Raw genomic sequence first — 24,327 nt, 5'->3', positions numbered from 1 at the left:
GGCAATGCAAAGAGTCTGGGTAGCCATTTGATTAGCTGTTCAGGAGTCTTATGGCTTGGGGGTAGAAGCTGTTAAGAAGCCTTTTGGACTTAGACTTGGCGCTCCGGTACCGCTTGCAGTGCAGTAGCAGAGAGAACAGTCTATGACTAGGGTGGCTGGAGTCTTTGACAATTTTTAGGGCCTTCCTCCGACACCGCCTGGTATAGAGGTCCTCGATGGCAGAAAGCTTGGCCCCAGTGATGTACTGGGCCTACCCTCTGTAGTGCTATGCGGTCGGAGGCAGAGCAGTTGCCGTACCAGGCAGTGATACAACCAGTCAGGATGCTCTCAATGGTGCAGCTGTATAACTTTTTGAGGATCTGAGGACACATGCCAAATATTTTCAGTCTTCCTCCCCCTCTCTCTTAGACCTCATCTGCCTCTGTTTTTCCCTCCATTCCTCCTCCCTATTCCAAGTATACATCTCCTTGTGAATATGCTGCACTTCTCATGACATACATCTTGTTCTTGCATTCTCAAGGGACACCATTTAACCGGCTGTCACAATCAAAGTACAATCAGCACAAACCCCTCGGCAGACATTGGCTCGAATCTAGGTTGTGCCTTTAGATTTCTAGAAAATGAAGAATCGTTCACTTCTCTCATTGCCTTCTCAAACCACAGCCTGGTCTGCTTGGTCTGTTTCGTAAGCGTTCCCGGAAGTCTCGCAATGTTGCGCCTCTGGGTTTAGAAACTCAGTGACTTTACTGTCTTTGACGTTAGTGCTGCTGTGCTAGCGGAACTAATCTTTGTCTTTCAGCTGAGCGCGTGGAAGTTTGCGCGGTTCCATTCGTTTATAGGGGTACAACATTTATCTCCAGTAGTAGCCAATGTTTTTCCTCCGTCTATGTACTTGTATGTACGTAATCATTTATGCGTTTTACATTTTAACTCAAGCAAACAACATGTGTATGTGAATCCGCAACCACAGATTGAACGAAGAGTTTTGATGTGTCAGTGTGACACCCATCGTTCGCGCAGGTGGAGGCGTTGGTTTGTTTCTATTGCCGTGTTTCATTCCTTTCTGAAGGAGAGTGAGATCGACTGAGCAGCAGTAGATGTCAGTTTGGGTGCTGTGAATGCTTGTGAGTGAGGTTGTCTGAAATTATTAACTTGATCTGGTGCGGTTTTCTTTGATTATTTTGGAAAATATCAGACACGGTTGCGTTTAAAGCACAATAATTTAAAGTAACATTTAAGGAGATTTGCTATGGTAAGTTGATCACCTCTCTTTCCTATGGAGGAGGCAGATAGCGATGTTTAAGTCTAGCTGGCCAGCAAGGCAACTAACGTTTGCTAGCTATCGAATTAGACAGCTAACGTTGTCAGTTTTGCAATTGAAAATATTAGCTGACAAGCGAAACAAAATGCAGAAATAGCCAGGTAACAAACGCGAGTTAAATAAGTTGTATGGCAAATGAAGGGAGCTTGTTATCTCACTTATTTTTTTATTTTTATAGACATGTCGATTCTTTGCCGGGGGTCATTATTGGACATATAAGTTAGCTAGCTACTAAGCGTAGCTAGCTAACTTGCTAGCTTATGACATTAATTCGGCCAGTGTCCAAAGGAGGACAGGTCAAAATACTGCTGTTGCTGTGTTGAGCGACTCCATCGTCGTAGAAGACAATGATAATGTAACCATGCTGTTAAAAAAAGAAAGCTCAATATTTTTGCTTTACCACGTATGCTATTCAAAAGCCATAGAATTGACAGTGGTTCAAATTTCCTAGCTAACAAGTGGTAAAATCATAACTTCCAGCGACCACAGCCTATCCTTGCTGGCTATTGTTTACCAAGAGATGAATGCCAAAGATGGCTGGTTTACTGCTTAAACCCTTTATCAGATTTACTTTTGCATAACGTTACACACGTGTGAATTGCTGCTTTCTGTGTATTAGATTGCTCCATGGTGGCTATGTCTGTGTTTTGTCATTGCAGAAAGATCAAAGAATAGTGGCCAAGATTCTGAAGTGGGTGTCATTGAACTGACTGACAGTCAAGAACCAAACCCTGATGTGATCTCTCAGGCCAGAACACTGTATTGAAAAATATAACCAGGTGCATTCTACTCCCAAGCAATGTGCAGTCAGATGCATCTCAACCTCTATGTTTGCAAATGGCTTGCTGTCTGAAGGACGAGCTTTTGTGTTCCATTTGCCTGAGTATCTACCAGGACCCTGTCAGTTTTGGCTGTGAGCACTATTTCTGCCGTAAGTGTATAACTGAGCACTGGAGCAGGCAGGAGCCCCACGGTGCCCGAGACTGTCCTGAGTGTAGGAGGACCTTCACAGACCCTCTTCTCTCCCCAAGCCTCAAGCTGTCCAACATCGTGGAGCGCTACTCAGCCTTCCCGCTGGACGCCATCCTCAACGCGCAGAGGAGCTCCTATCCCTGCAAGGACCATGAGAAGGTCAAGCTCTTCTGCCTCAGCGACAAGAGCCTGGTATGCTTCTTCTGTGACGAGCCAGCCTTACACGAGCAACACCAGGTCACCACTATTGATGAGGCCTACGAGGAGATACAGGTCAGTTCCACTGGACGTCCTTTCTCCTCGTCTAGTACCCTGGGGTGTCCAGAATTCTAAGTGTTAGTCATAGCCAGGGCTCAGGGGTTGAATTAGGGGGGAATGAAAGCCTTTTGAAACTGAGCTCCATTTTTCTATTTTAATTTCATTTAATGTCACTTTTATTTAACCAGGTAGGCCAGTTGAGAACAAGTTCTCATTTACAACTGCGACCTGGCCAATATAAAGCAAAGCAGTGTGACACAAACAACAATACAGAGTTACACATGGAATAAACAGACATACAGTCAATAATACAATAGAGAAAGTCTATGTACAGTGTGTGCAAATGAGGTAGGATAAGGGGGGTGAGGCAAGAAATAGGCCGTATTGGCGAAATTATTACAGTATGGAAAATTAAACACTGGGGTGATAGATGTGCAAGTAGCGGTACTGGGGTGCAAAGGAGCAAAATAAATAACAATATGGTGATGAGGTTCGTTCATCACTGGAAGGAAAGGCGGCCGAAGGAGGAATTGGCTTTGGGGGTGACCAGTGACGTATACCTGCTGGAGCAGTGAGCTGCACTGGTGACCAGTGAGCTGAGATAAGGTGGGGTTTTACCTAGCAATGACTTAGATGACCTAGAGCCAGTGGGTTTGGCGATGGATATGAAGCGAGGGCCAGCCAACGAGAGCATACAGGTCGCAGTGGTGAGTAGTATATGGGGCTTTGGTGACAAAACGGATGGCACTGTGATAGACTGCATCCAATTTGCTGAGTAGAGTGTTGGAGGCTATTTTGTAAATGACATCGCCGAAGTCAAGGATCGGTAGGATAGTCAGTTAACAACCTGACTATTGATCTCTGTTCCCTTTTCTGAGGGGGACTTGTTGATGTATTGTCCTTGTTGTTTACCTCAAGATTAACAACACCAGCTATTGTCAGTCAAGACAATTGTTTTACTATAATTTAGGCTAAACAAACGTCTTCTGCCAAGGGGTGGAGGACCAACCGTTGATTCGCAAATGAACACACCATCTTTGCCCTTCTGGCAGAGTAAACAGAGGTTGAATAAGCACATAATGAATAATTATGTAATAAGCACATGACTTTCCATCACATTTCCATCGCTACAATTGTCCTTCATTTGGACTCACAAAGAATAACAATTCAGCTGATTTAGTTACGTCATGGCATTACACATGTAGTCTGAAATAATGAATAGCATCTCCATGTAGACTAATGCTAGAGTATGTAGAGCAACAATCCAATTCAATATATTTCCCTTTGATATTCCCAATATTACCACAAACTCAGTCAATGAATATCGTCAGCCTTTTCTTCCGTACTTTGATTAGTCCCGCAGAGACACAATCCCATAACTCTGGCATTGTAGCTAATCCTGTTCTCTTCTCTTTGCACTCCATTGTTATAGTATGTATAACAGTCCAATCCCATTTGTTTTGTGTATTAAACCCTTAATTCCGTCAACACTCAAGGCAGCTATAGATGCACTCTCTGTCCCGAGCCACTGTTGGACCAGAGCAGAGGTGTGATACTGGAGCACTTGATTAACGCTGTGGTTGGTCAACACCAGGGAGGGAGCTCTGAAAAAGGACCGGACTTGTGCCCTTTGAAATTATTTCCTCAATCCCTCTTCTGTCCAACAGGCATTAGGCTAGGCTGTCTGGGATGGCTGCAGGCTCTGAATGTTCCTTATGTTATCCCCTCATTGCATACTGAACTTATGTTTTCCTTGACTCAGGAGGAGAGAGAACCTCTCTTTTAATGTTAAGTACCTGACAATCAAAGGCTTAGTAGACTATTTCGCATGTCCTTCCCTCTAGTTCAATTGGGTCTACTTGCTGCTGAGCTCTAGGAGCCTTGAAACTGTCCATCTTGGTGCATCTAGGCTGCCTTGGAGCATTCAAAAGGTCAGGGCAGTGTAATCTCAATAGATAATTCATTAGTACAACATGCTGTTCTCCTTGGACAGTTTCTCTCTCTCTCCTTGGAGCCTTTTCCAATGGGTTCTGTTGTGACATTTAGTATTAACTTTACAGCAGGAGGTTAAAAAGCTGCCCCGATCTATAGGACCCCGAGAGAAGAGACGGAAACAAACATGTCCCCTATAAGTGTGACTTCAAATACGAGTCATTGTATTTTCAGAGAGTCGTAATTTTTCAAGTAATTTCTTGTTTAGCTCAGTGAAATGACGTGAACAGAATTGTTGCTCTTTGAGGATGTTATTGGTTAACATTTTGGGTCTTTCAGTTCCATTAAAAAAAAAGTGAATGCTTTTATCAGACAAACACCAGTTGGGCGGTTTAAAGAAACGTACTGTGCAAAGCTTTTGCCTTTTGGTAGAAGTTCCCTTTGAACAGCATACCCTGGTAATGCTGAGTTAAGTGTCATGGTGTGATGAACAAAGGTGTCTAAAAGCAATGTTCAACTCAGAAGACAGTGTTCAGAAGGCACTTGTGGTGCCAGGTGGGATGTCTCTGTTGAATGGGATTCATCTTGGGTTTTGTCAGGTGAGACTGAGGGGTATTTGTTGCTGGGTGGGATGGAATTTGGTGGACACACACACATCTTTCTCCCTTTTGTTCTCTCTCTGGCTGTAATGACACTGCAGCTCCCTGAGGAGGTTCTCAGTCAGACAGAGGAGGAGAAAATGTCTCTAGGCTGACAGACTCCTCCACCAGGTCTACTGCCCTGGGTTAAAACATTGCTTTTCAATTCACATCTCAATGCAGTAGTTTGTCCAAGGAAGCTTGCTTTTAGGTTACAGCATGCTGTAGCTGTATTGCCCATTCACCTAATGGAAGACTGGGGGGATAGAGCAAAATGTCTCTGGCTACCTTGCTGTTTACGCAAACATTTTGGTTTTGTATTGAGTGCCTTAAAGATGATGAAATGCCCTGGCTGTTGCCACATATGTTGAGCAAGATAAGGGATGTGGTTGACAGTCTGTTGGCCTGGCTCTGCCCACAGATGAACCCAGCGAGGGCTTTAGTTGTCGTGTGGCTGCCAGGCAGGGCAGGAGCTACTCTTTGGGCTGAGAGTGAGAGACGGTGTAATCTCCTTAGCTTGGCATGTCACTCCTCTGCTCTGACCACAGGCATGCAGGTTGTTGTCAGGGGGCTTTTGCTCCTGCCGATTGTCATCCTTACCCCTGTGGATCCATGCTGCAGTCAAATCTATAATGCGCTAGCTAGCATGTCCTCCACTTCAGCTCAGTGACACACACGCTGCTGTCCGCACGTACACACACATGCGCACATGCTTTTCAATGTGAAGGATATTAAGGTGGTATTGGGAAGGATTTGTTGGCAGCTCTGCCATTTGCTTGAGGAAGCAGAGATTCAGAGGGGAAAAGGCTCCTGCACTCTGCCTAGGAGGGCTATATGCCTCTGTTCATAAAGGCTGGCATGGACAGCACAACGCCTGTACACAAATGGAAATAATGTTTAGTTGGTTATTGGTTTAGCCTTATTTAAACATTAATTTGATTTGCTTGCCTATTAGTCTGAAGTGTTTTGGGTAAATGGACAGCTTTGTTTGATGCAATAATGGTGACCTCTCTGGTTTTGTTTTCCATGTTGTTGTCATCTTAAAACAGGCTGAGAGAGTGCTGTTTCAACGGCATCTTTCACCACACAGCTTATCAGACCTGTACGGACGCTGTGAATGTGTGCTTTATTCTCAGCATATTTAGCTTTGCTCCATATAGACAAATTGGAGTCACTAAGGCCAGTCCCTTAATTGTAATGTGGTCTGTCAGTGTGCAGAGCAGCATGGGTACTGAGACAGGAGTAAATGGGGTTAGAGAGAGCCTTTGCCTGCTTTCTAGTGGCCCCAGGGACATGGGGCCACTTTCTGCTCTGCTTGTCATCAGTCAGCAGTGATGGGAAACCCAGACAAGAGGAGAAGGGTTCTGTAGCCATGGTTATCCATGCATACAGGGATTTGGGGACTGAGCTTCAGACACTTTGTTTTGAGGGATAGGCTGGAGGCTGTGGTAGGGGTGCAGCACATCTGTTTGCTTTAGCAAAGTCTCCAATGGCCCCCCGATTTGCTCTACTGCTATGAGGTCTATGGGAGCACTGTAGTGTTGAACCTCTCCAACATGGTCTTTCAGTTAAAGGGAGCTCCTGTACACCATTCTCCATTAGACCTCCCCAGTTATTATTTCATCCTTATCCGGTCCAGAACACATAGGTTAAGGATGAGGTGTTAACATTTTCCCCTTACCTGCTCCACTGTAACACTGTGTGGTATTTGAAGCAGGGGAAAGAGAGGTGGGTATGGGCCTTTGAAGTGTCCCTTCAGGGGTTAACCAGGGCGCTCTCACTTTCGCTCACTCTCTCACACTCACACAGCGCTCTCTGAGACCCCTTCCACATGCATGGCCATTGCTGCAGTAATGAGTCAGGCAATTTCAAGGGCACCCGTGGCTCTCTCCTGAGGCCTGTCCCAGTCCGCTCCAGCTCCCCCTCTCTTTCCTCACTCTCGTTTACTTTCTTGTTCTCTCTATCCCGTCCTTAATCTTCCTCCTCATTCCTTATTCTTCTGAGAGGTGGTTCCCAGAACCAGGCAGAGTGAAAAAATGGTTAAATAACTCGCTAATGTTTGAACAGTTCAGCGGTCAGTCAGGGTGGCATTGCAGAGAGAGAGAGAGAGACAGCGTTTGCATATGTGCGGAAACCGAGTCATGGGGAATGGCAGAACAGGCATGTTCTGTTAGACGTGTCCAGACATAATGTCCTCAGACATGAAGATGCAGTAGCTACTTCACTTGTTACTGCGGCTACCACTGAAGCTGCTTGTTACTGCGGCTACCACTGAAGCTGCTTGTTACTGCGGCTACCACTGAAGCTGCTTGTTACTGCGGCTACCACTGAAGCTGCTTGTTACTGCGGCTACCACTGAAGCTGCTTGTTACTGCGGCTACCACTGAAGCTGCTTGTTACTGCGGCTACCACTGAAGCTGCTTGTTACTGCGGCTACCACTGAAGCTGCTTGTTACTACGGCTACCACTGAAGCTGCTTGCTACTGCGGCCTTACAGTGAAATGCTTACTTACGTGCCCCTAACCAACAATGCAGTTTAAAAAATATATGAATAAGAGAGAAGAAAAGTAACAAGAGCAACAGTAAAAAAATAACAATATATACAAGGGGGTGCCGGTACAGATTCCATGTGCGGGGGCACCGGTTAGTTGAGGTAGTATGTACATGTAGGTTATTAAAGTGACTATGCATAGATGACAACAGAGTGGCAGTGGTGTGGGGGTGGGGCAATGCAATTAGTCTGGGTAGCCATTTGACTAGATGTTCAGGAGTCTTATGGCTTGGGGGTAGAAGCTGTTTAGAAGCCTCTTGGACCGAGACTTGGCGCTCCGGTACCGCTTGCCGTGCGGTAGCAGAGAGAACAGTCTATGACTAGGGTGGCTGGAGTCTTTGACACTCTGACACCGCCTGGTATAGAGGTCCTGGATGGCAGGAAGCTTGGCCCCAGTGATGTACTGGGCTGTTCGCACTACCCTCTGTCGCGCCTTGCAGTCAGAATCCGAGCAGTTGTCATACCAGGCAGTGATGCAACCAGTCAGGATGCTCTCGATGGTGCAGCTGTAGAACCTTTTGAGGATCTGAGGACCCATGCCAAATCTTTTCAGTCTCCTTTCAGTCTTCTGACCTCCTCCCTATAGGCTGTCTCATCGTTTGTCGGTGATCAGGCCTACCACTGTTGTGTCATCAGCAAATTTAATGATGGTGTTGTAGTCTTGCCTGGCCGTGCAGTCATGTGTGAACAGGGAGTGCATGATGGGGCTGAGCACGCACCCCTGTGTTGAGGATGTGTTGTTACCTACAGTTGAAGTCGGATGTTTACATATACCTTGGCTTGTCACCAAAAGCACTCACAAACTTCTACAGATGCACAATCGAGAGTATCCTGTCTGGCTGTATCACCGCCTGGTACGGCAACTGCTCCGCCCACAACCGTAAGGCTCTCCAGAGGGTAGTGAGATCTGCACAACGCATCACCGGGGGCAAACTACCTGCCCTCCAGGACACCTACACCACCCGATGTCACAGGAAGGCCATAAAGATCATCAAGGACAACAACCATCCGAGCCACTGCCTGTTCACCCCGCTATCATCCAGAAGGCGAGGTCAGTACAGGTGCATCAAAGCAGGGACCGAGAGACTGAAAAACAGCTTCTATCTCAAGGCCATCAGACTGTTAAACAGCCACCACTAACATTTAGTGGCTGCTGCCAACATACTGACTCAACTCCAGCCACTTTAATAATGGGAATTGATGGAAATTTATGTAAAAATGTATCACTAGCCACTTTAAACAATGCCACTTAATATAATGTTTACATACCCTACATTACTCATCTCATATGTATATACTGTACTCTATACCGTCTACTGCATCTTGCCTATGCCGTTCTGTACCATCACTCATTCATATATCTTTATGTACATATTCTTTATCCCTTTACACTTGTGTGTGTATAAGGTAGTAGTTGTGGAATTGTTAGGTTAGATTACTCGTTGGTTATTACTGCATTGTCGGAACTAGAAGCACAAGCATTTCGCTACACTCGCATTAACATCTGCTAACCATGTGTATGTGACAAATAAAATTTGATTTGATTTTGATTTGACCTTAGCCAAATACATTTAATCCTAGTAAAAATTCCCTGTTTTAGGTCAGTTAGGAGCACCAATTTTTTTTTTTATATATGTGAAATGTCAGAATAATAGTAGAAAATGATTTATTTAAGCTTGTATTTCTTTCATCACATTCCGAGTGGGTCAGAAGTTTACATCAATCAATCAAATGTATTTATAAAGCCCTTCTTACATCAGCTGATGTCAAAGTGCTGTACAGAAACCCAGCCTAAAACCCCAAACAGCAAGGAATGCAGGTGTAGAAGCACAGTGGCTAGGAAAAACTCCCTAGAAAGGCCAGAACCTAGGAAGAAACCTAGAGAGGAACCAGGCTGAGGGGTGGCCAGTCCTCTTCTGGCTGTGCCGGGTGGAGATTATAACAGAACATGGGCAAGATGTTCAAATGTTCATAGATGACCAGCAGGGTTAAATAATGACAATCACAGAGGTTGCAACATGTCAACACATCAGGGGTAAATGTCAGTTGGCTTTTCATAGCCGATCATTCAGAGTATCTCTACCGCTCCTGCTGTCTCTAGAGAGTTGAAAACAACAGGGCTGGGACAGGTAGCACGTCCGGTGAACAGGTCAGGGTTCCATAGCCGCAGGCAGAACAGTTGAAACTGGAGCAGCAGCACGGCCAGGTGGACTGGGGACCGCAAGGAGTCATCAGGCCAGGTAGTCCTGAGGCATGGTCCTAGGGCTCAGGTCCTCCAAGAGAGCGAGAGAGAGAATTAAAGAGAGCATACTTAAATTCACACAGGACACCGGATAAAACAGGATAAATACTCCAGATTAGAGGTCAACCGATTTATGATGTTTTTTAACGCCGATACCGATTATTGGAGGACCAAAAAAGGCCGATACCGAATATTGGAGGACCAAAAAAAGCCGATACCGAATATCGGAGGACCAAAAAAAGCTGATACCGATTATCGGAGGACCAAAAAAAGCTGATACCGATTATCGGAAGACCAAAAAAAGCCGATACCGATTATTGGAGGACCAAAAAAAGCCGATACCGATTATTGGAGGACCAAAAAAAGCCGATACCGATTATTGGAGGACCAAAAAAAGCCGATACCGATTAATCTGCCAATAAAAAATAAAAAAAGGAACATTTTTATATACACTGCTCAAAAAAATAAAGGGAACACTTAAACAACACAATGTAACTCCAAGTCAATCACACTTCTGTGAAATCAAACTGTCCACTTAGGAAGCAACACTGATTGACAATAAATTTCACATGCTGTTGTGCAAATGGAATAGACAAAAGGTGGAAATTATAGGCAATTAGCAAGACACCCCCAATAAAGGAGTGGTTCTGCAGGTGGTGACCACAGACCACTTCTCAGTTCCTATGCTTCCTGGCTGATGTTTTGGTCACTTTTGAATGCTGGCGGTGCTTTCACTCTAGTGGTAGCATGAGACGGAGTCTACAACCCACACAAGTGGCTCAGGTAGTGCAGCTCATCCAGGAAGGCACATCAATGCGAGCTGTGGCAAGAAGGTTTGCTGTGTCTGTCAGCGTAGTGTCCATAGCATGGAGGCGCTACCAGGAGACAGGCCAGTACATCAGGAGACGTGGAGGAGGCCGTAGGAGGGCAACAACCCAGCAGCAGGACCGCTACCTCTGCCTTTGTGCAAGGAGGAGCAGGTGGAGCACTGCCAGAGCCCTGCAAAATGACCTCCAGCAGGCCACAAATGTGCATGTGTCTGCTCAAACGGTCAGAAACAGACTCCATGAGGGTGGTTTGAGGGCCCGACGTCCACAGGTGGGGGTTGTGCTTACAGCCCAACACCGTGCAGGACGTTTGGCATTTGCCAGAGAACACCAAGATTGGCAAATTCGCCACTGGCGCCCTGTGCTCTTCACAAATGAAAGCAGGTTCACACTGAGCACATGAGCACATGTGACAGAGTCTGGAGACGCCGTGGAGAACGTTCTGCTGCCTGCAACATCCTCCAGCATGACCGGTTTGGCGGTGGGTCAGTCATGGTGTGGGGTGGCATTTCTTTGGGGGGCCGCACAGCCCTCCATGTGCTCGCCAGAGGTAGCCTGACTGCCATTAGGTACCGAGATGAGATCCTCTGACCCCTTGAGACCATATGCTGGTGCGGTTGGCCCTGGGTTCCTCCTAATGCAAGACAATGCTAGACCTCATGTGGCTGGAGTGTGTCAGCAGTTCCTGCAAGAGGAAGGCATTGATGCTATGGACTGGCCCGTCCGTTCCCCAGACCTGAATCCAATTGAGCACATCTGGGACATCATGTCTCGCTCCATCCACCAACGCCACGTTGCACCACAGACTGTCCAGGAGTTGGCGGATGCTTTAGTCCAGGTCTGGGAGGAGATCCCTCAGGAGACCATCCGCCACCTCATCAGGAGCATGCCCAGGCGTTGTAGGGAGGTCATACAGGCACGTGGAGGCCACACACACTACTGAGCCTCATTTTGACTTGTTTTAAGGACATTACATCAAAGTTGGATCAGCCTGTAGTGTGGTTTTCCACTTTAATTTTGAGTGTGACTCCAAATCCAGACCTCCATGGGTTGATAAATTTGATTTACATTGATCATTTTTGTGTGATTTTTGTTGTCAGCACATTCAACTATGTAAAGAAAAAAGTATTTAATAAGAATATTTCATTCATTCAGATCTAGGATGTTATTTTAGTGTTCCCTTTATTTGTTTGAGCAGTGTATATGTGTGTGTGTGTGTATATATATATATATATATACATACATACATACAGTGGGGCAAAAAAGTATTTAGTCAGCCACCAATTGTGCAAGTTCTCCCACTTAAAAAGATGAGAGAGGCCTGTAATTTTCATCATAGGTACACTTCAACTATGACAGACAAAATGAGAAAACAAATCCAGAAAATCACATTGTAGTAATTTTAAAGAATTTATTTGCAAATTATGGTGGAAAATAAGTATTTGGTCAATAACAAAAGTTTATCTCAATACTTTGTTATATACCCTTTGTTGGCAATAACAGAGGTCAAATGTTTTCTGTAAGTCTTCACAAGGTTTTCACACACTGTTGCTGGTATTTTGGCCCATTCCTCCATGCAGATCTCCTCTAGAGCAGTGATGTTTTGGGGCTGTTGCTGGGCAACACGGACTTTCAACTCCCTCCAAAGATTTTCTATGGGGTTGAGATCTGGAGACTGGCTAGGCCACTCCAGGACCTTGAAATGCTTCTTACGAAGCCACTCCTTCGTTGCCCGGGCGGTGTGTTTGGGATCATTGTCATGCTGAAAGACCCAGCCACGTTTCATCTTCAATGCCCTTGCTGATGGAAGGAGGTTTTCACTCAAAATCTCACGATACGTGGCCCCATTCATTCTTTCCTTTACACGGATCAGTCGTCCTGGTCCCTTTGCAGAAAAACAGCCCCAAAGCATGATGTTTCCACCCCCATGCTTCACAGTAGGTATGGTGTTCTTTGGATGCAACTCAGCATTCTTTGTCCTCCAAACACGACAAGTTGAGTTTTTACCAAAATATAACTATAATTTTGGTTTCATCTGACCATATGACATTCTCCCAATCTTCTTCTGGATCATCCAAATGCTCTCTAGCAAACTTCAGTCGGGCCTGGACATGTACTGGCTTAAGCAGGGGGACACGTCTGGCACTGCAGGATTTGAGTCCCTGGCGGCGTAGTGCGTTACTGATGGTAGGCTTTGTTACTTTGGTCCCAGCTCTCTGCAGGTCATTCACTAGGTCCCCCCCGTGTGGTTCTGGGATTTTTGCTCACCGTTCTTGTGATCATTTTGACCCCACGGGGTGAGATCTTGTGTGGAGCCCCAGATCGAGGGAGATTATCAGTGGTCTTATATGTCTTCCATTTCCTAATAATTGCTCCCACAGTTGATTTCTTCAAACCAAGCTGCTTACCTATTGCAGATTCAGTCTTCCCAGCCTGGTGCAGGTCTACAATTTTGTTTCTGGTGTCCTTTGACAGCTCTTTGGTCTTGGCCATAGTGGAGTTTGGAGTGTGACTGTTTGAGGTTGTGGACAGGTGTCTTTTATACTGATAACAAGTTCAAACAGGTGCCATTAATACAGGTAACGAGTGGAGGACAGAGGAGCCTCTTAAAGAAGAAGTTACAGGTCTGTGAGAGCCAGAAATCTTGCTTGTTTGTAGGTGACCAAATACTTATTTTCCACCATAATTTGCAAATAAATTCATTAAAAATATCACAATGTGATTTTCTGGATTTTTTTCCCTCGTTTTGTCTGTCATAGTTGAAGTGTACCTATGATGAAAATTACAGGCCTCATCTTTTTAAGTGGGAGAACTTGCACAATTGGTGGCTGACTAAATACTTTTTTGCCCCACTGTATATATGTAATAATGACAATTACAACAATACTGAATGAACAGTTATTTTAACATAATACATCAATAAAATCAATTTAGTCTCAAATAAATAATGATCAATTTGGTTTAAATAATGCAAAAACAAAGTGTTGGAGGAGAAAGTAAAAGTGCAATATTTTAAGTGCCATGCTCAGGACATGAGAACATATGAAAGCTGGTGGTTCCTTTTTAGCATGAGTCTTCAATATTCCCAGGTAAGAAGTTGTAGGAATTATAGGACTATTTCTCTCTATACCGTTTGTATTTCATATACCTTTTGACTATTGGATGTTCTTATAGGCACTATAGTATTGCCAGCCTAATCTCGGGAGTTGATAGGCTTGAAGTCATGGACAGCGCAATGCTTGAAGCACAGCGAAGAGCTGCTGGCAAATGCAGGAAAGTGCTGTTTGAGATGAATGATTACGAGCCTGCTGCTGCCTACCACCGCACAGTCAGACTGCTCTATTAAATATCAAATCATAGACTTAATTATAATATAACACATTAATACGAGCCTTAGGTCATTAATATGGTCACATCCGGAAACTATAATTTCGAAAACAAAACGTTTATTCTTTCAGTGAAATACGGAACCGATACGCATTTTATCTAACGGGTGGCATCCCTAAGTCTAAATATTGCTGTTACATTGCACAACCTTCAACGTTATGTCATAATTATGTACAATTCCGGCAAATTAATTACGGTCTTTGTTAGGAAGAAATGGTCTTCACACACTTCGCTACGAGCCAGGCAGCCCAAACTGCTGCATATAACCTGACTGCTTGCACAGAACGCAAGAGAAGTGACACAATTTCCCTAGTTAAAATAAATTCATGTTAGCAGGCAATATTAACTAAATATGCAGGTTTAAAAGATATACATGTGTATTGATTTTAAGAAAGGCATTGATGTTTATGGTTAAGTACACATTGGTGCAATGACAGTGCCTTTTTTTCTGCAAATGCACTTGTTAAATCATCACCCGTTTTGCGAAGTAGGCTGTGATTCAATGATAAATTAACAGGTACCATATTGATTATATGTAACGCAGGACAAGCTAGATAATCACTAGTTAACAATATTAATAGTTTATGTTAAGATGTATTGTTTTTTATAAGATAAGTTTAATGCTAGCTAGCAACTTACCTTGGTTCTTGCTGCACTCGCGTAAACGGTAGTCAGCCTGCCACGCAGTCTCCTCGTGGAGTGCAATGTAATCGGCCATAATCGGTGTTCAAAAATGCCGATTTACCGGTTGTTATGAACACTTGGCCATTACGATTAATCGGTCGACCTCCACTCCAGATATAACATACTGACCCTAGCCCCCCGACACACAAAGTACTTAGCATAAATACTAGAGGCTGAGACAGGAGGGGTCGGGAGACACTGTGGCCCCGTCCGACGATACCCCCGGACAGGGCCAAACAGGCAGAATATAACCCCACCCACTTTGCCAAAGCACAGCCCCCACACCACTAGAGGGATATCTTCAACCACCAACTTAGCATCCTGAGACAAGGCCGAGTATAGCCCACAAAGATCTCCGCCACTGCACAACCCAAGGGGGAGGGCGCCAACCCGGACAGGAAGATAACGTCAGTGACTCAACCCACTCAAGTGACGCACCCCTCCTAGGGACGACATGGAAGAGCACCAGTAAGCCAGTGACTCAGCCCCCGTAATAGGGTTAGAGGCAGAGAAGGGAACCGGCCAGGCAGAGACAGCAAGAGCGGTTTGTTGCTCCAGTGCCTTTCCGTTCACCTTCACACTCTTGGGCCAGACTACAATCAATCATAGGACCTACTGAAGAGATGAGTCTTCAATAAAGACTTAAAGGTTGAGACCGAGTCTGTGTCTCTCACATGGGTAGGCAGACCATTCCATAAAAATGGAGCTCTATAGGAGAAAGCCCTGCCTCCATATGTTTGCTTAGAAATTCTAGGGACAGTAAGGAGGCCTGCGTCTTGTGACCGTAGCGTACGTGTAGGTGTGTACGGCAGGACCAAATCGGAAAGATAGGTAGGAGCAAGCCCATGTAACGCTTTATAGGTTAGCAGTAAAACCTTGAAATCAGCCCTTGCCTTAACAGGAAGCCAGTGTAGAGAGGCTAGCACTGGAGTAATATGATCATATTTTTTTGGTTCTAGTCAAGATTCTAGCAGCTGTGTTTAGCACTAACTGAAGTTTATTTAGTGCTTTATTTATACATACACTCAATTAGTATTTGGTAGCATTGCCTTTAAATTGTTAAACGTTTGGGTAGCCTTCCACAAGCTTCCCACAATAAGTTGGGTGAATTTTGGCCCATTCTTCCTGACAGAGCTGGTGTAACCGAGTCAGGTTTGTAGGCCTCCTTGCTCACACACACTTTTTCAGTCTCCAATACCTTGACTTTGTTGTCCTTAAGCCATTTTGCCATAACTTTGGAAGTATGCTTGGGGTCATTGTCCATTTGAAAGACCCACTTACGACCAAGCTTTAACTTCCTGACTGATATCTTGAGATGTTGCTTCAATATATCCACATAATTTTTCTCCCTCATGATGCCATCTATTTTGTGAAGCGCACCAGTCCCTCCTGCAGCAAAGCACCCTCACAACATGATGCTGCCACCCCCGTGCTTCACGGTTGGGATGGTCTTCTTCGTTTTCCAATCCTCCCCCTTTTTCCTCCAAACATAACAATGGTCATTATGGCCAAACAGTTCTATTTTTGTTTCATCAGACCAGACGACATTTCTCCAAAAAGTATGATATTTGTCCCCATGTGCAGTTGCAAACCGTAGTCTGGCTTGTATATGGTGGTTTTGGAGCAGTGGCTTCTTCCTTGCTGACCGGCCTATCAGGTTATGTCGATTTATAGGACTCATTTTACTGTGGATATAGATACTTTTGTACCGGTTTCCTCCAGCATCTTCACAAGGTCCTTTGCTGTTGTTCTGTGATTGATTTGCACTTTTCACACAAGTACGTTCATCTCTAGGAGACAGAACGCGTCTCCTTCCTGAGCGGTATGACGGCTGCGTGGTCCCATGGTGTTTATACTTGTGTACTATTGTTTGTGCAGATGAACGTGGTACCTTCAGGCGTTTGGAAATTGCTCCCAATGATGAACCAGACTTGTGGAGGTCTACATTTTGTTTTCTGAGGTCTTGGCTGATTTCTTTTGATGTTCCCATGATGTCAAGCAAAGAGGCACTGAGTTTGAAGGTAGGCCTTGAAATACATCCACAGGTACACCTCCAATTGACTCAAATTATGTCAATTAGCCTATCAGAAGCTTCTAAAGCCATGACATTTTCTGGAATTTTCCAAGCTGTTTAAAGGCACAGTCAACTTAGTGTATGTAAACTTCTGATACAGTGAATTATACGTGAAATAATCTGTCTGTAAACAATTGTTGGAAAAATTACGTGTCATGCACAAAGTAGATGTCCTAACCGACTTGCCAAAACTATAGTTTGTTAACAAGAAATTTGTAGAGTTGTTGAAAAATGAGTTTTAATGACTCCAACCTAAGTGTATGTAAACTTCCGATTTCAACTGTACACTTACACAATCATTGGTTTTTGTTGGGCATACATACTTTAAAGTGAAAAATCTTGAGTCTTGCGCCATTCTGTTACCAGGCATGCAGGGAAGTCCCCCATATCCTGTTCCTTATTGCGCTCTAGTCTGACACCTGGTCTTGTTGTTCATATAGTGTCAAAGGAACCTACAGGGAGCCCTCCAATTCCTTTAAATTCCTCGCTAGATTATTAATGAGGTGTAAAGCCAAGCTGAATATTAAAGCAGCTCTGGAAGGAGATGGGGTGGTGGAAACTGAGTGTGCATGCTGGTTGTCCTTAAACCTGACCAAGTTTTTGGTCCTGTTGTTGGTCAGGTCTTGGCCAGGTATGGTATTAATCACCCCCTCTCATCTCTCACAACTACAGTCTCTGCCCCCCAGCCATAGACGGGACACTACACAACTGCATTTTCTGCCCCCCCTCCCCAGGCCACAGCAATTACTTTGAATCCAGTGGCCACTTTGACCTGTTTTTGTTTAGTCTATGTTTCAAGCTGAAATCAGGGTAGTGGTACCTTTGTCCCTTGTCCAAAACCTCTAGCTTTGTGTTAGGGCCTGGTTCACCCCTGTGTTTATTGACTTGATGGAAAGTGAAAGGATGGACTGGGAGCTACAGCATATATCTGGTCTGACCTCAACTCTGACAGAGTGTGTCTGCAAGTGTTTATTTTTTTTGTGTGTGTGCATAAGTCTAATGGGTCAAATAAAGTAGAAATGCTTGCAAGCAATAAAATGGCAAAGCCAGCCACAGGAAGACAACGCTACAGAGAGCACAACTGTGTCCAGGGCAGCCAAGATGGAGAAGGCAAACTAAAGTGTCTTAACGCTGTGGTCTCTCTGCATGCAATGACAGGATGTTCTCCATGGAGATTTGTGTGTCTTACACATTCTGCATACATCTATTTTTTTTTTTTACTTAACACTTATTTTTGCTTGACTTCTTAATGCATTGTTGGTTACGGGCTTGTAAGAACCTCAGCTTGTCCTCTTCATAAATCAAATTTTATTGGTCACCTACACATATTACTCATTTGTTTTGTGTAATTCTTTTTGCATGGGTGGGTGGAACAGAACGCACATTTATCTGAGTCACTATTAGTAACTGATTTATGAGCACCACTAATGCATTTCAGTTATGTAATGTCTAAAATACAAAGCTAATTTGCGCTACACTATAGTTTTTTTTCTCTGCCTTTATCAGCGCAAGAGATTATATATTGGCCAATCTCAAATCAATCCCCAGCCCTAGATACGTCTTGATGCCCCCTCCCCTGCACCTCTTTGTTTCAGAGGGGTTGGGTGAAATGCGGAAGACACATTTCGGTTCAATGCATTCAGTTGTGAAACTGACTAGGTATCCCTTTTCCCATTCTTGTAGATCTGTAAGACCTGTTTAGGTATGATAACAGAAGTCTCACAAGCTGAGTCTGTGGAACAACTGACTAGAATATGGGTAAAGGTGGCGACTGAGGGAACACAGCAGTGGTCAGTTGTAAATAGCCGGTGGGGTGTGCTGACGTACAGAACATTGGTCCACAGACACGGTATGTAGGTTACAGTACATCAGGGTAAGTAATGGCTTCTACACAGCAGACCCAACCTAGTCAGCAGATTGGCCTGGATAACACAGGGACAAATGACACAATCCACCCCACCAGCTAGCTAGCAGGCTGGAATTGACACAGTCCACCCCACCAGCTAGCTAGCAGGCTGGAATTGACGCAGTCCACCCCACCAGCTAGCTAGCAGGCTGGAATTGATGCAGTCCACCCCACCAGCTAGCTAGCAGGCTGGAATTGACGCAGTCCACCCCACCAGCTAGCTAGCAGGCTGGAATTGACGCAGTCCACCCCACCAGCTAGCTAGCAGGCTGGAATTGACGCAGTCCACCCCACCAGCTAGCTAGCAGGCTGGAATTGACGCAGTCCACCCCACCAGCTAGCTAGCAGGCTGGAATTGACGCAGTCCACCCCACCAGCTAGCTAGCAGGCTGGAATTGACGCAGTCCACCCCACCAGCTAGCTAGCAGGCTGGAATTGACGCAGTCCACCCCACCAGCTAGCTAGCAGGCTGGAATTGACGCAGTCCACCCCACCAGCTAGCTAGCAGGCTGGAATTGACGCAGTCAACCCCACCAGCTAGCTAGCAGGCTGGAATTGCCATGCCTTCATGGAGCACGACCCTTCTACTGATCCCAACACAAGCACAAATAGGGCTGTGATGTGTTAACATTTTTCCATGACTAAAATTAAAACACACAGCAGACTGTACTTTTTGGTCATTTAAAAACCTGCTGTACTTACAATATAGTGTGCTATAGTTTGGAGAATGAATGAATATGACTCTGGATGACATAATAATGTTTGTTAGGGCTGTTTTCCTAAAGAAGATAAATCCACTTTGTTTTGTTTCCTTGCCACGATACTAACGAGTATTGCGATACTGGTATCGTCCTGGCCGCAATGACAAAGGAAGCCCAGCCCCTGACAGAGTAACTGACAAGACTTGAGGAGGAGACCATTCCAGGCTATCAGTTTCACAACCAGTCAGTCGCATTAATATGTTCTTGTGATATGAGCTCCATTTTTCCATGACTCTAAGGAAAGGAATGCTTTTTTAGTTTTCTTTATTCCTGAATGATTATTCTTAGGAACAGTCAAGGAGGCTAGCTGCGTGCGTTCCAATCCCCCACACTGATTGGAATGCAGTCCAGTCAGTGTGGGGGGGGGAAACATTTTAATAACAAGCTAGCCAAACCAAATCATAAAAATATGAAGTGTTTTTATTCATGATTTGTAAGTAGCTAATAAAAATAGTAAATCTGATACCAGAAAACAATAGTGGTGTTAATAAACGACACTGATCTTAGCAGCCTCATGCCAACAGCGCCTCGGTTGTGTGTCTGTCTGGCTGCTGCTTATACACTGCCACTGCCACTGGGGTAAGCAGTCAGGGAAAATATCATCACAAACAACTCTCAGCAACAGAAATGCTGCGTCAGACCACAGCGGTTTTCAGAAACATCCAAATGTGCTCAAGCTGTGCTTTAAATCCCAGCCACTAATTTTCTACTCACATCAGCAGAGCCTGCATCCTCTCTGGGGGAGGCCCTGTCCCTGCAGTGTGAACAGCACCAGCAGGCTACAGCAGACCAAGGAGACAGACTGAAGCTGGAGGTAACATCCACCCCATGTAACCTACTGTCTTTGATGAACATACAGCCAGCCCTGTCTGTCATTGTATACGACTGACTAGGCAATGCTGAGATGGCGATAGCGACTGTATCACACACGCAGACACTGGACATTCCTCCTCCCCCTCTGACCTCATCCTCACAGAGGATACAGAGAAGGTGGAGGGCCCAGTGAGTGGTCTGACAATTGCTAGCAGACAGATTGGAGAGAGAGCCAGGCTGACTGTGTCTGAGGAGTCATTCTGTGGCTGCTGCGACAGGCTCCCTGGCCCTGGCTGCCTAGCTCTTGTTACTAGATTATAGGCCCTCTAACGAGATTACCACCAGACAATGGAGCCCCAACACAAGTGGCTTGCCGAACAACACACACACACACCTGCCTACCCGACCATGGCCAATTACACAAAAGCTGGTCTAACTCCTTGGAAACTTTGGGTGTTTTCACATATGAAATTCGGTACCCTGGTTCGGTTTCCTGGAGCATTTTGTGAGGATTCTACAAAATACGTTTTGCATTCACAAGACCTGGAAACAACAGTTTCAGGGTGCGATTAGCAAGACGTATATTCTACATGACGTTAGCGAGTTAGCGTGTTTATAATGGGCAGAAAAAGTTCCGCACGACTCACCGTGTCCCATTACATGGTACTCTGGTCCTGGATCTTGGACCATGAACTCACGCAGGTCCAGGATTCATTTCAGCCAGGGTTCCTTTGCGTTTCACACATGCTTTATAGCGTGGATCAGTGTACCAAACGTTTCCGGATCAAAAGGGAATATGTGAAAGCACCCTTTTGAAAGTTGTGGCTATGTAGAGTTCAAAGGAAAAGAGGAAGCTGTGATGCTTTCATTCTCCAGTGGTTAGAATGTAGGTCAAGTCATGTGAATGATGAATGTTCCCAGCCTGCTTTACTTGAGTGAGCTGAGACCGAGGAGAGCATGCACATCTATCCTACCTCCTCCAACTAGAAGAAACACATGGGGGTAGTTTAGAACCTTACCAGGGATTCCCACAAGTTTTCCCTTTTCAGAAACTAACTCATAATTCTGAATCGGCTAATGTACATCTTGATGGAAAGAGAACAGTGTTGTTGTTTGAACAGTGGCTTATTGTTTGAACGGGAGCAGTTCAGAGATGCAGTGTGAGGACAGCGGAGTTTAAAGAGGGCTATTAGTGAGGTCTCCAGGAATCAGTGTTATAGAGCTGTATATTAATGATCACAGAGTGTGACATGGTAGGGCAAGGCAGTGGGGAACCTGTCTTCTTGGCAGAGGGCTGGAGAATAGATCTGGGGTGTTGGCAAACCTTGAGTGGCCTGCTGCTTCAGCAGAGAGCTGCCAGACAGTCCAGCCAGCCGTGTCAATGATATACAGCCTCTTTCTCCAACAACGGGCTAAAACTACCTGCATCTTCCTGCCTAAACTGATCAAAACGATCGTTTAAACTATCAATCTAGACTCTATTCAAATGCAATCAAATCAGGGTTATGATACTACAATGGCAGTGTACAAAAATTGAAATTTTTCTGTCATTTAGATTGTGCCAACATTTCCAGAGGTGTGAGACGAGGTGCAGAAATCAATAGTTTTCAGTCTGACACACTTTCTGTCTTCCTGTGTACAAACCCTCTTTCACGGTGGAAGCTTCTATCTTCCTTTCTGGAAGATCTAAGCTGATAACCCATGACTCAAAGTTTGTCATCACCCCTGTGACTCAACTGTTCTAGGCATCTATATACAGTGCCTTCAGAAAGTATTCACACCCCTTGGCATATTCCACATTTTGTTGTGTTACAGCCTGAATTCCAAGTTTGGGCTTTGGTTAGGCAAAGCCCGGACTTGAATTCTGTGCAAAGACTTGAAGATTCCCTGTCTAACGTAACAGAGCTTGAGAAACAATATTTCAGGAAGAAAAGGAGAGAATCCCCAAAGCTGTTATAGACATACCCAAGACGACTCAAAGCTGTAATCGCTGCCAAAGGTGCTTCTACAAAGTATTGACTCGGGAGTGAATACTTATGTAAATGAGATATTTCTGCGTTTCATTTTCAATACATTTGCAAACATTTATAAAAACATGTTTTCACTTTGATTATATTTAATCAATTTTGAATTCCGGCTGTAACACAACAAAATGTGGAATAAGTCAAGGGGTATGAATAATTTCTGAGGCACTGTATGTGTCTGCCTGTGTAACTGGGTCTGAGAGCAGACTCGGTGTAGACTAGGCGGCAGGTTTGTGTTCTTGTTCACACTGATTTACACACCACGGCCCATGCCGTAGACCGCTGCCGTAGACCGCTGTACCGGCTACCAGTTCAGAGCAGTGTGTTTAGCCTTCATGTCTGCTGCCTGACAGAATTAGGACCCAGGCTTGAGCAAGTTTTTGGGGCTTTGCTTTAGTGAATGTGAATGGAATCAGAACAAACCAGCCTTTAGTTTTCTTTAGTATATGGAATCAGAAGTGTATGTTTGTGTGTGTGTGTATATATGTATGTGTGTGTGTATATGTACAGTCATGGCCAAAGGTTTTGAGAATGACACAAATATGAATTTTTACAAAGTCTGCTGCTTCAGTGTCTTTAGATAATATATTTTTGATGGCAGCCCATTCATGCATAATCAACGCTTGGAGTTTGTCAGAATATGTGAGTTTTTGTTTGTCCACCCGCCTCTTGAGGATTAGCCACAAGTTCTCAATGGGATTAAGGTCTGGGGAGTTTCCTGGCCATGGACCCAAAAAATCGATGTTTTGTTCACTGAGCCAATTAGTTATCACTTTTGCCTTATGGCAAGGTGCACCATCATGCTGGAAAAGGCATTGTTCGTCACCAAACTGTTCCTGGATGGTTGGGAGAAGTTGCTCTCGGAGGATGTGTTGGTACCATTCTTTATTCATGGCTGTGTTCTTAGGCAAAATTGTGAGTGAGCCCACTCCCTTGGCTGAGAAGCAACCCCACACATGAATGGTCTCAGGATGCTTTACTGTTGGCATGGCACAGGACTGATGGTAGCGCTCACCTTGTCTTCTCCGGACAAGCTTGTTTCCGGATGCCCCAAATAATCGGAAAGGGGATTCATCAGAGAAAATGACTTTACCCCAGTCCTCACTAGTCCAATCCCTGTAACTTTTGCAGAATATCAGTCTGTCCCTGATCATTTTCCTGGAGAGAAGTGGCTTCTTTGCTGCCCTTCTTGACACCAGGCCATCCTCCAAAAGTCTTCGCCTCACTCTGCGTGCAGATGCACTCACACCTGCCTGCTGCCATTCCTGAGCAAGCTCTGTACTGGTGGTGCCCCGATCCCACAGCTGAATCAACTTTAGGAGACGGTCCTGGCACTTTCTGGACTTTCTTGGGCAACCTGAAGCCTTCTTCACAACAATTGAACCGCTCTCCTTGAAGTTCAGATAGCTTTTTCCCTTAATAAATAAAATCATCACTTAAAAACTGCATTTTGTGTTAACCCAAGTAATCTTTGTAATATTTAAATTTGTTTTATCTGAAACATTTAAGTGTCACGTGCAAAAAAATAAGAAATCAGGAAAGGGCAAATACTTTTTCACAGCACACATGTATGTATGTATGTATGTATGTGTATATATACACTGCTCAAAAAAATAAAGGGAACACTAAAATAACACATCCTAGATCTGAATGAATGAAATATTCTTATTAATACTTTTTTCTTTACATAGTTGAATGTGCTGACAACAAAATCACACACAAATTATCAATGGAAATCAAATTTATCAACCCATGAAGGTCTGGATTTGGAGTCACACTCAAAATTAAAGTGGAAAACCACACTACAGGCTGATCCAACTTTGATGTAATGTCCTTAAAACAAGTCAAAATGAGGCTCAGTAGTGTGTGTGGCCTCCACGTGCCTGTATGACCTCCCTACAACGCCTGGGCATGCTCCTGATTAGGTGGCGGATGGT

At 44.7% G+C, this 24,327-nt stretch overlaps 1 protein-coding gene across 2 annotated transcripts in view; it reads left to right on the top strand.

Moving 5' to 3' along the window:
• The first annotated feature begins 787 nt into the window (after positions 1-787).
• The window catches only part of LOC120059152 (E3 ubiquitin-protein ligase TRIM62-like), a 44,754-nt gene continuing 21,214 nt past the window's right edge, over positions 788-24,327 (top strand). For both annotated transcript variants that reach the window (XM_039007999.1, XM_039007992.1), the window contains exons 1-2: positions 788-1,252; positions 1,981-2,566. In XM_039007999.1, the coding sequence (XP_038863927.1) occupies positions 2,159-2,566 (408 nt within the window). In that variant the 5' untranslated portion in view covers positions 788-1,252; positions 1,981-2,158. The remainder of the gene's footprint in view (positions 1,253-1,980; positions 2,567-24,327) is intronic.

The sequence above is a fragment of the Salvelinus namaycush genome, chromosome 2 (genome assembly GCF_016432855.1).
Source record: "Salvelinus namaycush isolate Seneca chromosome 2, SaNama_1.0, whole genome shotgun sequence".
Classification (NCBI taxonomy): Eukaryota; Metazoa; Chordata; class Actinopteri; order Salmoniformes; family Salmonidae; genus Salvelinus; species Salvelinus namaycush.
Note: the sequence above shows the minus strand (reverse complement) of the source record. Positions and strands in the feature narration are given on the sequence as shown.